At 36.6% G+C, this 15,036-nt stretch overlaps 1 protein-coding gene and 1 long non-coding RNA gene across 4 annotated transcripts; both read right to left on the reverse strand.

The window, feature by feature from the left end:
* Nucleotides 1-2,487: 2,487 nt before the first annotated feature.
* LOC145589593 (uncharacterized) lies at nucleotides 2,488-4,930 on the reverse strand. Of its 3 annotated transcripts, none has more exons than XR_014101761.1 (4): nucleotides 4,637-4,930; nucleotides 3,239-3,319; nucleotides 2,787-3,122; nucleotides 2,488-2,685 (listed from the first exon to the last, which is right to left on the reverse strand). It is a non-coding gene; the product is annotated as an uncharacterized LOC145589593 (long non-coding RNA). The 3 variants fall into 3 exon arrangements; XR_014101760.1 differs by having other exon boundaries at nucleotides 4,686-4,929; XR_014101759.1 differs by having other exon boundaries at nucleotides 3,239-4,926.
* A 1,274-nt stretch (nucleotides 4,931-6,204) lies between these two features.
* On the reverse strand, nucleotides 6,205-12,392 carry LOC145589594 (ATP-dependent zinc metalloprotease FTSH 2, chloroplastic). The gene is made up of 5 exons (XM_081646235.1): nucleotides 12,237-12,392; nucleotides 9,256-10,459; nucleotides 8,839-9,152; nucleotides 7,323-7,563; nucleotides 6,205-6,686 (listed from the first exon to the last, which is right to left on the reverse strand). Exons 2-5 carry the CDS (start codon nucleotides 10,432-10,434, stop codon nucleotides 6,345-6,347), a joined length of 2,076 nt encoding a protein of 691 aa, XP_081502361.1. The 5' UTR covers nucleotides 10,435-10,459; nucleotides 12,237-12,392; the 3' UTR covers nucleotides 6,205-6,344.
* Nucleotides 12,393-15,036: the final 2,644 nt, after the last annotated feature.

Below are 15,036 nucleotides of genomic sequence, written 5' to 3' on the forward strand. Positions count from 1 at the left end.
CTAACTAAAAAGACCTTTGATGGTATGTACAAGGTACCATTGTAACTCAAAGGGTCTTGATAGTATCTGTAGACACCTCATTGGTCTCCCCAAAAACCAAACCCAGTGATGAATATTTTTCACATTATTGATTATCGAACAAGGTGAAATGTGAAAAGTCTTGTGATGCGGTTGTTTTAATAGAAAATACTTCTTTCTGTTCGAAAATATTTCTTTTCGTACTCTATTTATGGAAAATATCCAGTCCAGTTTAGTTTGGTCCATGATGAGGGTCCAATAATAGTTTAGTTGGATTGGGCTCAAAAAGTGCTTTTCAACGATATATTATAAGCCCAATTCCGATGAATAATGAGGAAGTTATGGCCAAAATACTAAATTGGGCCTAAAATGAGCTTTATAGATGACCCAATGATCAAGTGGAGAGCCCATTAATTATTATTCCTGAAATCATTAGAATTGACTTTAATTTTCTAGAATAATCTAGAAGGTTATTTTAAATTCTAGTGGAATTAGGACGGATAATTATATCTTTTAGAAAAATAAAGAATTTTATTTGGAATAAAACAAGTGTTTTGAAAGATTAAATCTGATATTAAAAGATAAGTACGGGCATTAATTAGTCTAATTTAATTAGATTAAGGACTCCGTATGGCCTTGAGTTAACGCATTGACCATCGCGAAACGACAGCTCCATCGCGCCGCGATGGACACTGTCGCGCCGCGATGGGAGTAGTTTTACTCCGAATCGAAATCGATCTTTTTTCTGATCGTTTCGGGACTTTTTTCCTTATAAATAGGGTCGTATTTCCCATTTTTATTCACCAACAATCATCAACAATCATCTTTCTATTCTCTCTCTCAAAGCTAGAAGCTTATTCTTTCTCCCTCTTTCTAAGCCTTCTCTTTTCTAAATATAATATTCCTCATTTACAAGCTCTAGACACACCTAGCCAAGCTCGAAGTTGCCTTCGCCCTAGACGTGAAGGGTTTGGTCCCAAATCCTTATTTTAATTATTTAAATTAATTGTTTGATTTAATATTTTCCTTGAAGTTACTAACGTGTGTATTGTTTTGATAGAAAGAAATATGAGGCAACAAAGTAAATTGTTTTATTGCTATATTTTTATAGAATACATGGTTAAATTATATTAATTCCTAGTATCATGTTAGGATGTCTTTATGATTCCTAGTATCATGTTTAGGGTATTAACTAATATTTCTAATATCATGTATGTTTCTAGTATCATGTTTAGGTTGCTTCCTATTTCTTCTATCATGTTAGTATCATGTTAGGGTTAAAGCTTTGATCTTTATTGTTTAGTGACATTCTAGGATTTGTTATTAATCTTATTAGTATCATGCCTAGGGTCTTGCTAATAATATTATGCTTTGATGAGATTGCGATATGATTATGATGATGATTATTTGTTGTGTCAATATTATTATGTTGCTCGATATTATTGTTATTGCTTGATCACGCCCTTTCTTGCAGGTTTAAAGGGAATTTGTACTTGTAATCACGCTTAATAAGATAATTAATAATTTTATTTAGGCTAATATGATTTTAATTCAAATGATCGCCAATAATAGATTTATTTGTGCATTAATATTCAACCAACATAGATTAAACAGGTTTAGGATTAATATATTGATTGTATGTTAGTCAGAAAGCGCACATGAATATGAGAAGAATAAAGTAGAGGCCTATTTTTAGGACAGGTTCAATCTCTTTTAGAATGGATTTGTATCTTCATTCTCGAATATCCAGTCATGGTTCAGGACCACTATGGAGTTAGCGATCTCATGAATCGTGAAGGGGTGTGACCTTCACCCTGTGAACGGTTTACAAGTTTCTAAAACTTGTTGGTGACTCTTTTGTTCTAGCTTCCATCCCTTTGGACGCCACCATGGTTAAGTGTATGATCACAGTGGGGCTCAAGTGTGGGATGCTTGAAATATTCCTTACAGTATCCTAACCACATTGGCCGAGTAAAGCTATTTATTTACAGCTGCTGTTACACACTTATAACACAGCTGTCCCTACTACGTCTCTATCCTAGGCCTAACTAGGATTTTTGTGTTCATGGAGGCTTTGCAGATTTAAGTCTTGTCTTTTCAATTTGAAGACTAATCTTAATCTTTCAAATTAATATAAGTAATAAGAAGTCAGTTTAATTAATTAGAAAATATTGTTTTTTCCCTTAATTATTTTGAGTTTAGTATCCTTCAAATATGTTTCGTAATTAAACCCATTCTTGTGAAAGGTTAAAAATGTTCTAGTGATGTTATATTGAAGTCATGTTAGTAATTTTTCATTTCAAAACTCCCTACTCACCAGGGTGAGGTATTTTCTAAGAGATTTAGTTTGAACATAGCTTCAATCAGTCCACGTTCACATAACCCTCCATTACCACTTTCCTCCAACAATTTAATTTTATCGTAATCTACAGTCAACCCCTTAACAACATCAACAAAAGCACCAACACAACAGTTGAAATTCGCTGGCTGATGAATAAAAAAAAATGCAAAGAACCTTTAATCACCAAAAATACATGAATAATTTAAATGGGACATTTTGAAATACCGTTAAATATTTGCCTTCCAACTGCATTTCGTCAACTGATTCGCAATACCACACCATTTTTTTCCTTCCTCAGCCAACGTTTGGCCCAGTTGTTTAACGACCTACAATCAAACAAATATTTAATATCATCTACCATTCCAAATCCACAAACTCATCAAACAAACTCATTTAACATCCTCTTTGAAATTCACTTTTTCTGTACCTCTTCTTGTTCAACTACTATTGACCGCTTTACCCTTCTCATAATCAAGGTCTACTTGGGTGTTTTGACGGCGGAACAACTTTACGCTTCTTATCAGTATGAGTAACTATATACTCTAACTCCTCCTCATAGTTACCGACATTTAAATTTGCTTCAGCACAGTCTTCTTCTTTTTCCACCACATAGTCAATATCATCAGAATCTGACCCACTAATCATGCCGTCAACATTTTAATCTTCTCCTTCCTCAGCAACCACAACTTTCATGTTCTTTTTATTGTTGGTTTGTTTGCAAGATGAAGCAGCCGGAACATTCCTCATTATTTTTTAGGCTAGACTGCAAATGGTACAACGCAAAATGATTAGTATATACAATCATTTACAGAACCATATATAACTTATATGATCAGAGAACAAAACTCATGAAATGTATAATCTTAAAAAAAAACTTACTCTCAAACATTCTGTAAAATACCCTCCAATTACTTCTGCAACAGCCTACTGAGGAGTCATTGAATTGCTTGGACACCATGACTATTACAACCACAAAAAAAAACAAAAAAAACAAACCCTTAATTTTACACACACTCCAGAGCAGTTTACTCACAAATCCAACCACATGATTTCCAAATTTATTGGACATAATACACCACCACAAACAAGTTAATATTAAGTTCTAACATGTTTAGATTTATACAAATGTCAAAAGCTCAGGCATAGAACAATAAATAGACATACATAAGATGGTATCATAACAATACCAACAAACCATAAAATGGTATCAGCTAAATACCAATTTCTTAACTACGTCATATCAAAATTCCATTTCACCACCAATCCACACAATTTCATAACACAGCATCAATAACATTCCACTAATTCTACACCAACAAATTATTAAAAAATACAACATTAATATAACACCAATAACTTTCCTCACAATTCTACACCATACAAATTATTAGATAATTAGGACAATCCCATAAACCCCCAATTCACCCCCATAAATCCCCAATTCACATGGCAATTACTAAGAAGAATTATAGCCTTACAATTCCAAGAACACATAATTTGCCCATAACAACATTACAAATTCTACTCAAACCTAAATAAACAAACTTACATCGAAATTTGGCAAATAGCCATCGAAATTTGACAAATAGCCCTAATTACCCAATTAAACGAATATTTAATTTCCCTAAAGAAATAAACAATTAAAACCCGAAAAACACAAAATTTGGAGACCTTGAATGAAATTCAACAAATAAATTGCAATATTATCGACATTCACTGATACTAAAAACTTATGGAACAAAATTTAGTCTAAAACTTATGGAACAAAATTTAGTCTAAAAAATATGTTACTTCAGTTGAAACACGAAACACCCTAACCCCAAAACTCTTCTTCACCCAACTACCTTGACCAACTTTTTAACTACCTTGACCACCCTTGAAACACCAACTGCCCACCGACACCATCGCGCAATCACTGACCCACTGCCCAGCCACCACCAGAACTACCGACACCACCGCCTAACTACCACCAAAACCACCGACACACTGACGCCACCACCCAACCACCATCGAAACTACCTAAAACCACCCAGCCACCACCGAAACCACCAAAATGCACCAAAAAACAAACCTTGTTCCCCCAAACTACCCAATTCCACTCAAAATAATCCTCACCCACCACATTCACCACCCATTACCCATGAAATCACCACAACCACCACGAAAATCACCCAAAAAACCGTAACCATCTCAATAAAAAAAAACCCCATAACCACCCTATAAACAACCCCAAACACCCAAAAACAACACATAACACTCTATTAACAAACAACCTACCAGATCTATCAAAAGATTTTACTTAAAAAAGAGAGAGAAGAAGGAGGACATTGACATATAGCAATGGAGTCGGTGCAGCGGTAGACGAGGGAGGGGCGACATTGTTGCAGGTGAAGGGGAGTAGGTCACCGGCAGGGAGGGGTAAAGCGAAGGCTGATGAAGGGGAGTAGGGGAGCTCGGTGCCGCTGGAAGGGAGGGGTACTGGAGTTGGTTGTTGGTTGTGTAGTTGACACGATTCTATCCTTTTGAAGTAAAACAAATAACCAAGAATAAATGAGGGAGTTGCTTTCCATTCTCCCTTTTCCCCTTTCTTTTAGTCATTCCCTTTCCCCTTTGCGAACTAAACAACCCCTAAAAGTCTAAAACCGACTCTCAACTCCTTTTTTCATTTTGAATTTGCAAATGTTACTTGACCAAGTGCGTTCCAAGCCTTTCAAAATTTCTTGTGTCCTTTTTAATTAAATGACACAAATTTCTTTTTTACCCCTAAGTTTGGTCCTTGTGGACTCAACCTAGTAGAGGATGAGAAATCCTCGAATATACTCCCTCTACTGAGTTGGTTATGCACTTATGCTTTCTACTTTTGTCCTTCGTCAATTGCGATTCTCATGAATTATCATTATTTCGAAACGGAGTAAGTATTTAGTCCAAGTATGGAGTATTCTATTTTTCACTCATTTGGACCCATAAGCATGTGATTTACGAAGTGGATTCATGTTGTAGTCTGGATAACACATGCTACCCCTAAAACTTAGGAAAAATATTTGTTTATCAAAAAGTGAATTAAACGGAATTCATAGAATATAGGTAAAAGATTACAAAATTGTCTAGAGAAGCAATAATTTTGATTAAAAAAAAAGTTAAAAAATACTTTATTTGTTTAATTATAAATTAATAACTAAGTAAGAAGTAATGCAATTGTACTCCATACAAGTTACAATCTTTATAACTTCTCTCTTGTGGCGTGTAAATTAAGGGTTACTTATTAACATTCGGTAAACGTGAAAAGGAAGTAAACCAATAAAGACTCAAAGCAATCGGATCAATGTGAAACGTTGAGCCTCCAATTTATCCACTTGACGTTGTGGAACTTTGAGCCTTCAATGTATCCACGTGATGTTGTGAAACAAATAATATGGCAAATTAGGTCACATGATAACTCTCTCAATGTAGTTTAGGATTACCAGTGAGCTGGGCAGCCAAAATAGTAACTTGAAAGTGTTTGATAAAAGACTGATAGAGAACTTATATAATAACCAGTTAACCATAATGCTTATGTTCTTAATTTGGATCTTTAAAAGGAGGGAAATGTCTAATCTTGAGAATAACAACCGTTGTTTTTCTATGTTTGGGTCTTCAAAAGGAGGGTGAAGTTTGATCAGGGGGAGGTTCCTGGACGTCCTCACTAAATGCACGGCTTGCATTACTCTGCAGCTCTCGATGATTCTGACTTTTGTGTTTTAGCAATGGCTAAGTATTTGATGTCTGGGCCAATATAGAACTCCAGTTGACAGTCTTGCCAGCAAAAATGTACACATATGGAGGGAAGGATGGAGATCACACAGGAATTAGTTTCCAAGTATTAATTAATTAATTACAATTATACAGTATCTAAATTACAAGAGAACAATTTGGTCAAAATCTTTATAGGAGATGCTATATCTTGGTATAGAGGAACAAGTACACCTGGTTGTATATGTATATAAGCTTATACTGTAACAGCAGAAGCTGTTGCTGCAGGTACACGGTTTTCAGGAGGAATCTCAGTAAACTCAGCCAGAAGTGCACGGAACTCATCCCCACTCATAGTTTCCTTTTCTAGAAGAACATCAACAATTTTGTCCATGGCTTCTCGGTTATTTCTTATGTGGGTCAAGGCAATCTGATAAGCATCATCTGTGAGTTTCTTCACAGCAGCATCAATGTCCTCAGCTAGCTTTTCCGACATGGAATTTCTTGCCATCATTCTCATGATGACATCTCCACTTTGTGCGGATGAATCCATAAGAGACCATGGACCAATCTCAGACATTCCAAAAGTAGTCACCATCTGTAAGATTATACACATTAATGCATCAGTTTCCTAGTCAAAACCATCAAAAGATCTGGCAAGAGAATACAATGAATTGGCTTCAACAACCTCAAAGACGTTTACAAGTTATTAAACGACTTCGAGCTACAAACTAAGAGTAATCACGATCTACTTTAAGTTAATTGCTACTAGTTCTAAAAGACGATCAATAAACCATATCTAAATAGCGATATTCATATTGGTTTCTGTTGACCAACGGCACAGGAAATAATGATATAATCAAGCACCTTTTTTTTTTTTGACTAGAATGGAGGTAATTCTCAGGCTACCTGCTTCACATTTTGAAGGGCAATCCATAAACTACTACTGACAACAGGGAAGACAAAAATAAATGAGAGAGAGAGAGAGAGAGAGAGAGAGAGGGGGGGGGGGGGGGGGGGAGGGGGGGAAGAGTATCAAGAACTTGACTCATTAGGGGACAATCTGGACCTAACCAGAGTTTGAAACTGGCAGGATTCTTTTTACTTGTTTTTATTTATTTGGGGTTGGGGTTGGGAATGGGGGGGCTGGGGACTTGGTGCAACTAAGAATAACATAGATAGCATTACCGCCATCTATTTTCACCAACAGAAGAGGAGGTAGTTGCAAAGTTACCTGCTTAGCCAAACCAGTGATTTGTTGTAAATCACCAGCTGCTCCAGTGGTGACTTCAGGTTCACCAAAAATAATTTCCTCCGCGGCTCGGCCACCTAGACCACCAACAATTCTCGCAAAGAGTTGCTGCTTTGAAATGAGGGTTGGGTCATCTGAGGGAATGAACCAGGTAAGTCCTCGTGCTTGACCACGTGGTATAAGGGTGACTTTTTGGACAGCATCATGTCCAGGAGTCAAAGTTCTGCAGCCACATGAAAAATTGACACAATTATTACTATTAGCTTTGTGAAAACCAATAAGCTCAATTTTTTCTGAACATTTATTGATGACGAATGGACATACATCTTCGACAATAATATTACACTTAAAACAACAAGCAACATGATAAAAGTCAGTGACCTGCTTCACTGTGATTCACAGATACTTGTGAGCTACATTTGACAGCAATAAGAATGGCAAGAAATTAAATAGAATCCACATAAATATTTAGCAATGTTGTGGTGATAAAGCAGTTCATACAATGAAATACATATAATATGTCGAAGTTCACACAATCAAACCAGGGAGAACATATAGCAACTAGAAATGGTTAACTGAAGGAGTCCAAGTTTAATCACATAGATTAGTAACAACCAGATACCAAAGCCAGACAGTTTATTCCACAAGCCATAATGATCTGGCAGAAGGCCAACAAAATCCATCATTGTTAAATTCTTTATATTATCTGTTTTTTATGACAAGCAAATATTACATCTTTCATTCTTGATATTAAAGTTTACCTCCATATCTAAGTAAACATCCAAATTTAGCAATAGAGGGCATCCAAAAAAATAACTTTCAAAATAGCAACAGTACTCTTTCCATTAATATCTTTCTAAAGTCTTTGCTACAGAAAGGACCTAAATTAGTCAAGACACTTTTTATGTGTCTAAAAAATCAGTCAAGACACTCTTTTGACCGTATCCTCGTATCAGCTATCTTGGATAAGACATCCAAACTCAAGTCTGTGCGACATAGGACCTAACACACTTCAGAATTGGCAAAAGATTTTACAATTATGACCAAGTACTCTGGTTTTATTTTGGAAGAAGATATTATTATAATTGGGGTTTAGGTCCTTTGGATACCTAGCTGAATAGGAACATAGTAAAAGGGAGAAATGATATTGTTAAATAACAGCAGAACAAATTTTATCAGGGCCAGGAAGTCTTATTTTAAAACAGGAACAAAAAATCAAATTCAGCGACCTTGATACCCATTGATTCTTATTGAAAGGAAAATTAGGAAGACATGAAAAATAACGAAAACAAAGTATGACTAACAAAGTAATGATTGCTGGAAAGTCAATCACTCATATTGTTTAAACTCAATCACATTTAGCTAAATTCATCAAACATGTTGGGCTTGTTAGAAACAACTAGCAAGAATATATCAAGTTGCTTTTTTAAATGTACTCCAATCATTCAAAAATGATACCCACATATCATAAATTGAGTAGTATGTCATTTCCACTTACCCACAGATGGCATGTCCCACTTCATGATATGCCACAAGACTTTTGCTTTTGCCATCTGTCATGACTGTTCCTTCCATTCCAGCTACAATCCTGTCAATTGAATCATCTATCTCTTTGGAAGAAATGGCTGTCTTCCCACGGCGTCCAGCCAATATAGCTGCCTCATTTAACAGGTTTGCCAGATCAGCTCCGCTGAAACCAGGTGTCCGCATAGCTATCACATCAAGGGAGACATCAGTGTCAAATTTCTTATTGCCAGCATGAACCTTCAAGATCTCTGTTCGTCCACGTACATCAGGAACATCTACTGATACCTGTATAAGAACAAAGATTAGTTAATACCCTATACCTGTAAGTAACCTGAAAGACGTACTAAAAAATCACAGAGATGGGTCTGCTTTGTAAGCATAGATTTACCTGTCTGTCAAAGCGTCCTGGCCTCAACAAGGCAGAGTCAAGAATGTCTGCCCTGTTAGTTGCAGCAACAACAATGATACCAGTGTTACCCTCAAAGCCATCCATCTCAGTTAGAAGCTGATTCAATGTCTGTTCTCTTTCATCATTTCCTCCCCCGATTCCAGTACCTCTTTGCCTTCCTACTGCATCAATTTCATCAACAAACACAATGCAAGGAGCATTTTCTTTTGCCTTCTTGAAAAGATCACGCACTCGAGATGCTCCGACACCAACAAACATTTCAACGAACTCTGACCCAGAAATGGAGAAAAAAGGAACACCAGCTTCTCCAGCAATAGCCTTAGCCAGTAGAGTCTTTCCCGTCCCTGGCGGGCCAACAAGCAGAACACCCTTAGGGATGCGGGCTCCAACAGCAGTAAACCTTTCAGGTTTTTTCAGGAATTCCACTACCTCCATAAAATCCTGCTTTGCTTCATCAACTCCAGCAACATCATCAAAAGTTACCCCAGTATTAGGCTCCATCTGAAACTTGGCTTTCGACTGGCCAAAGGCCATAGGGAAGCCTGGACCACCCGGACCTCCCATTCCTCCAGAAGAACGTCTAGAGAGAAGGAAAAGACCCCCAATTAAGATAAGTGGGAAAGCAAGATTTCCTATCAGATTAAATAGCAGGGAACCAGAGTCCTCTTGTGCATTATGTGCCGAAAAGTCAATGTTTTTCTCCCTAAGCTTCTGTAGCAGCTCCTGGCTAAGACCTGGAAGTTGCACCCGAACTCGTTGCACACGGTTACCTAGCTCAGGAGATATGGCCTCAACAATAGCTATGGTACCATTTTCAAACAAATCTACCTTCTTCACCCTGTCTTTGTCAAGGTACTCCAAAAACCTCGAGTATGACATCCTTGAAGAAGAAACTCCTTGCTCATCAGCATAAGCATTTCCAGTACCGACTAAAGTAGAAGCAACTCCAGCATTCCCAAGCAATAATTTTAAGAAGCCTCTTCTTCCATTACTTTGTGCCTTGTCTGAAGATGCTTTAACAATGAAAGCTTTTTGTGATCTTAGCAATACTGAACGTCCTGCAAGTAGGTGCCCATGAAAAAGCCTTTCTTTCAAAATAGTTTTACTGCTTGAGGTTGATGAACCATGTCCCAAAAGGCAGGCTGATGAGGCAGCCATTTCACACTATCTGCAAGTGATTGCCCTATTAAAATGAAGGACAAAAATCAGCTCAAAAGAAAAATAATATGAATATTAAAAATAACAATTGCTCAACAACATTTAAGAGGAAAAGCCCCACATCTTGCTTATAAAGTATTTTACACAGCTATAAACCCCATATAATAAAGCATTTTAAAGCAGCCATTACCCCTTTCTATGATGTTGCAAACCTATATTTTGCTTAAATTATATATTTATTTGGAGAACCAACTATCTTTAGTTCTTGGTATTCTGTAATGAAAACACTATTCTTTCGTTTGTGAACACAGTACCTCTACACTACAATACAATTCGCAACCTGATAACACTCTTAAACGTCAAATCTGAAGCTTACTGATGCAGTTTTAACATAAAAGCCGGTATTGACCTTCATTTACTGATATGAGATGGGAAGGTACTTCTTTATCTTTATCAGAATACAAACCTATGCCTTATTTCATTTTAACAATATGACTTGGTGCTTCTGTAATATTCTCAAGCTTTGCAAGCTTTCAAATTTGAACCTTGATATAAACAATTCTATAAAATCATAATGTCAGATTTTGGTAAGGTATATATTAGAGCCTAATGGTTAATGTTTGCAAAGTTTGAGGTTATCATACAGGGATGAAGCAAACTTCAATGTAATTCCTTTGATGCACCAGCAGCACCACTGAGAGAGTTACTATTAATTGCAATGCTCTCATGACACCTACATGAAACCTAAGCCCAAAAGGCTATCTTGATTAATGAGTAAATAAGAGCACCAAAGAAAATGCCATCCTAAAAGGTAAAGATAGAACTTGGGTTATGTGGCCATATGGGGGTGAATATTTTAGAGGACACTAACATTTCTCCAGCATTGCATTCCAGAATTTTCTCTTCTCGGTGAAAAATACCCAGCTGCATTGAACTTGGAACACAAATCACTAGCAAAATCCATTTCCATCCCTTTAAAACACCATGCCAAACATGCTCTAAAAGGATTTGAAAGGAGATACGCTTAAATAATTAACGTGGGATATCCCTGGAGAACTGAGATCTGCAGCTAAGATATCACATGAATTTCATCTATATGGTGGATCAAGAGCAATGAGAAGCATACAAAGTCTAAGGACCAGAGAACTAATTTCTTCCTACTTCTCAGAAAGGCAGGACTATAGAAGATTCACTACTTGGTTTGAATAAGCAGTTGGACAAGGCACTACCGCAGATGGAAAATTCACCCCTATCATGAATAAGAAAACCCAATTTCTCATTATACATTCAAGATTATTTTAGAGGGTTTAAAGTCCATTACTATAAATCAAGCACACTTCAATCAATTCTTCACTTGTAAAGCTTCTTAAAGTAACACACAAAAGGCTCAAATTAAACCAATACTCAAAAACTGCTACAAACTGAAAGCAATTTTCCTCACCCATGATTGCATTAATGATGAAAACTTTATAATAATCATGGTCAACTCAACTTTTACTATATTCCAGGAAATTATGAGCCTTAAAAACACTTCCAATATCTCATTTCTAATGAAGCAAACTAAATAGGCAACAAATTCCAAACCCCTCAAAAAAATTCATTCAATTCAAAGAATATAATATCCATTCAATTAACATAATACCACAAGTGGGTATGTATAATTTTGTAAACAGTAAGTAAATTTCACGACAGTATATGAAACTAAGCGGAATTCATGAACAATTATAACAACAATAATAAATTTTAAGCATAAATAAGACATACCCAGAAATAAAATAAGCTAAAAAATGCAGGAAAAGTACCTGGGTAGATTTCAGAGGAGAGAGAGTGGGGATTTGAGGAGGGAAAAGGGTGAAGAAGGATACAAGAGAAGAGGGGTTCGTTGAGTATATTAGAGGAAGTGGATGTGGTTCGGAATTGGTTACGTGGCATACTTATAGTGGTATAAGTGATGATCCTTTAGTTAACTTCTAACTTTGAGATTTTTTTTGTTAGTGTTGTTTTGCTCTTGTCTACAAATTCTTTTGGATGCATTCATGGTTTCAAATTTACGATTGAATCCCTAAAAAGAACGAATAGGTTTGGATTTGTCGACAAAAGAATTTGGATATTTATGTCATTTAGTACACGTAATTGTAGAACTTCTACTCTCAAATTAATCAAATTGGTAAAAAATTAACACCTTATTGTAACAAATTGGTATAAAATTTAACACAATCGACAAATTGGCATATAAGTTAGCATTCTTGCGACATATCAGTGTAAAAGTTAGCAAATAGCGATATTTGACCCTTTTTTTGTTGCCAGAGGAAGCACGTATCATATTATTATTATTATTGTATCTCAAAAATACACAAAGTCATACAACCTACAAAAAAAATTTAGCGGGAAGCCAAGATACAATATGGACACTCACTCCTCTAACTATAGTAAAACCTATCTTAGTGAACATATGAGCAGCAGCACGTGCCCCAATGTCTTGAGTCTTCGAGAACTTCTGGATCCGCTTCAGCAATGCAACAACCTCCTTTTCTAATTCCCCAAGAGAAGAGAAGGAGAACGGACGGAAGCTATATCTAATTACTCGACAACTGGATTCGTACTTGACCCGCTTCCGATGTGCCGCATCAGCCACAATTCGTCCGGGAACAAAGTCAGATAGTCCAGACTGTGTCAAAGCAGAAGACCCTGTCAAGTCAACAAAAATATCGCGACCACGATTTCAGGAATAAAGTAACACATCTGCAGGTCTGAGGGCCCCGTCGTTCCCTCCAGATAACCCAATGTCCACCTCCTTTCTAGCTGAAATCCTTGACCGATATCAAACATCAACAAGGGTATCCCGAAAAACATTATGCCGATATTTAATGCCCACAATACCAGCACAAGACATCGCATGATCACCGAAGATATCCCTAGTAAAAACCCTTGAACAAGCAGAGCACGGCGTCGTGATAGAGAACAACAATGGAGCACCCAACCGGTAGTACATCACACATCAATCAGTAAGTCTTGGTGTTCATCATCTGACCCAACCCCTAAATAGGGACCGTTCGAAGCCAAGCAGAGGTGTGATCTCCCTACAATGATTTCCACAATGCTGATTGTCGAGGAGTTAAAAAATAGGCGGATTCTGCAGAATCGATAACCTTTGTAAAATATATATCTGCCAATTTCTTCATGAGTTTAGGGGCAACGACCTCACTAGGATTACTCAAGATATCAGACTCCACCATTCCATTAAACAGACTCAACGCATCCTCAAAGGATTGTCCAAGACCAACAATGCCAGCATGCCGTAGAAGCTGTGTCTACAATCTAACAATTGTAACCGAGAAGCAACAAAAACATAATGACGAACATCACCTACGACATAAACACCAAGCCCTCCAAACGCAAATGGTAAGATGGAAAACCGCCACTACCAATTGCTAAACCCAGGCCCCAAAGCAGTAACAATACACTCCAAGGAAGATCGAAGAGCCTCGTCAAATGTATGCTAAGCCGCCTCAAAAGTAGGAGGACAAGTACGCAATGCAAAGTAGAGTTTAGAAACTCCAGTACATGCCCTAAGTAACAACAGTCACACTGAGGATCATCCAGCATAGCAATCTTATCCATAAGCGCAATGGTCTTGGTCACCCTCTACATCACCACCTCACCACTAAAACTAGAATCGGAACTAGTGGGACCACCAAGCAACTTAACACCACGCAAAGGTTGAGATACAATCTGGGCCTTATTCCCAAATTATTATTATTATTATTATTATTGTTATTATTATCATTATTATTGTTATTCCCACTCTCAAATGATTATTATTGTTATTATTATTATTATTATTATTATTATTATTATTATTATTATTATTATTATTATTATTATTATTATTATTGTATTTTACAAACAGACTACAACTTACAAAAAAATCGTAAGAAGCCGAGATACAATCGGGCCTCACTCCTCGAGGTATAGTAAATCCTATCCTAATAAAGATATGAGTAGCAGCACGTGCCCCAATGCCTTGAGTTTTCGAGAACTCCTGAATCCGCTTCAGCAAGGCAATCGCTTCCTTTTCTATTTCCCCAAGTGAAGAGAAAGAGAAAGGAAGGAAGGAAGTCATATCCAATTGCCCAACAACTGGATTCGTACTTAACCCTCTTCCGATGAGCCGCATCAGCCACAACTCGTCCAAGAGCAAAGTCAGATAATAGTATTAATAGTAATAGTTGTTGTTGTTGTTGTAGACAAATAATAACAACAAAATTTGTAAGAGCAAATAGAATTCTCAAAAAGACTAATTGAAAAAGAGAGAGAAAGTGGTTAATCTAAAGAATGAAAAAGAAGAAAAAATGTGTGGGATAATTACTGATCAAACAAAAAATGTGTGGGAGAATAATTACTGATCAAACATATTGTTCATATTAGCATATTTGTAGACATAACAAGTAGCTAAGGGTTCGTTTGGCATCGCTGTGGTTTTCTGTTTTTTGGTTTTTTGTTTTTTAAAAGTATATTACATATGTCACATAATGGATCAAAAAATATTTAGACTTATTAAAATCATGATAATTTTGAAAACTGACAACAAAAAAGTGAAAA

Source organism: Chenopodium album, chromosome 17, assembly GCF_948465745.1.
Source record: "Chenopodium album chromosome 17, dcCheAlbu1.1, whole genome shotgun sequence".
In the NCBI taxonomy this organism is placed as follows: domain Eukaryota; kingdom Viridiplantae; phylum Streptophyta; class Magnoliopsida; order Caryophyllales; family Amaranthaceae; genus Chenopodium; species Chenopodium album.

Bases quoted from the DNA above. Each gene is read 5' to 3' on its own strand.
- LOC145589594 (XM_081646235.1), bottom strand. From the start codon at position 10,434: ATGGCTGCCTCATCAGCCTGCCTTTTGGGACATGGTTCATCAACCTCA. The intron at 9,153-9,255 runs GTAAATCTATGC...GTTCTTATACAG, and splicing joins CAGGACGCTTTGACAGACAG to GTATCAGTAGATGTTCCTGA. The intron at 7,564-8,838 runs GTAAGTGGAAAT...ATGTGGCTGCAG, and splicing joins GTGGGACATGCCATCTGTGG to AACTTTGACTCCTGGACATG.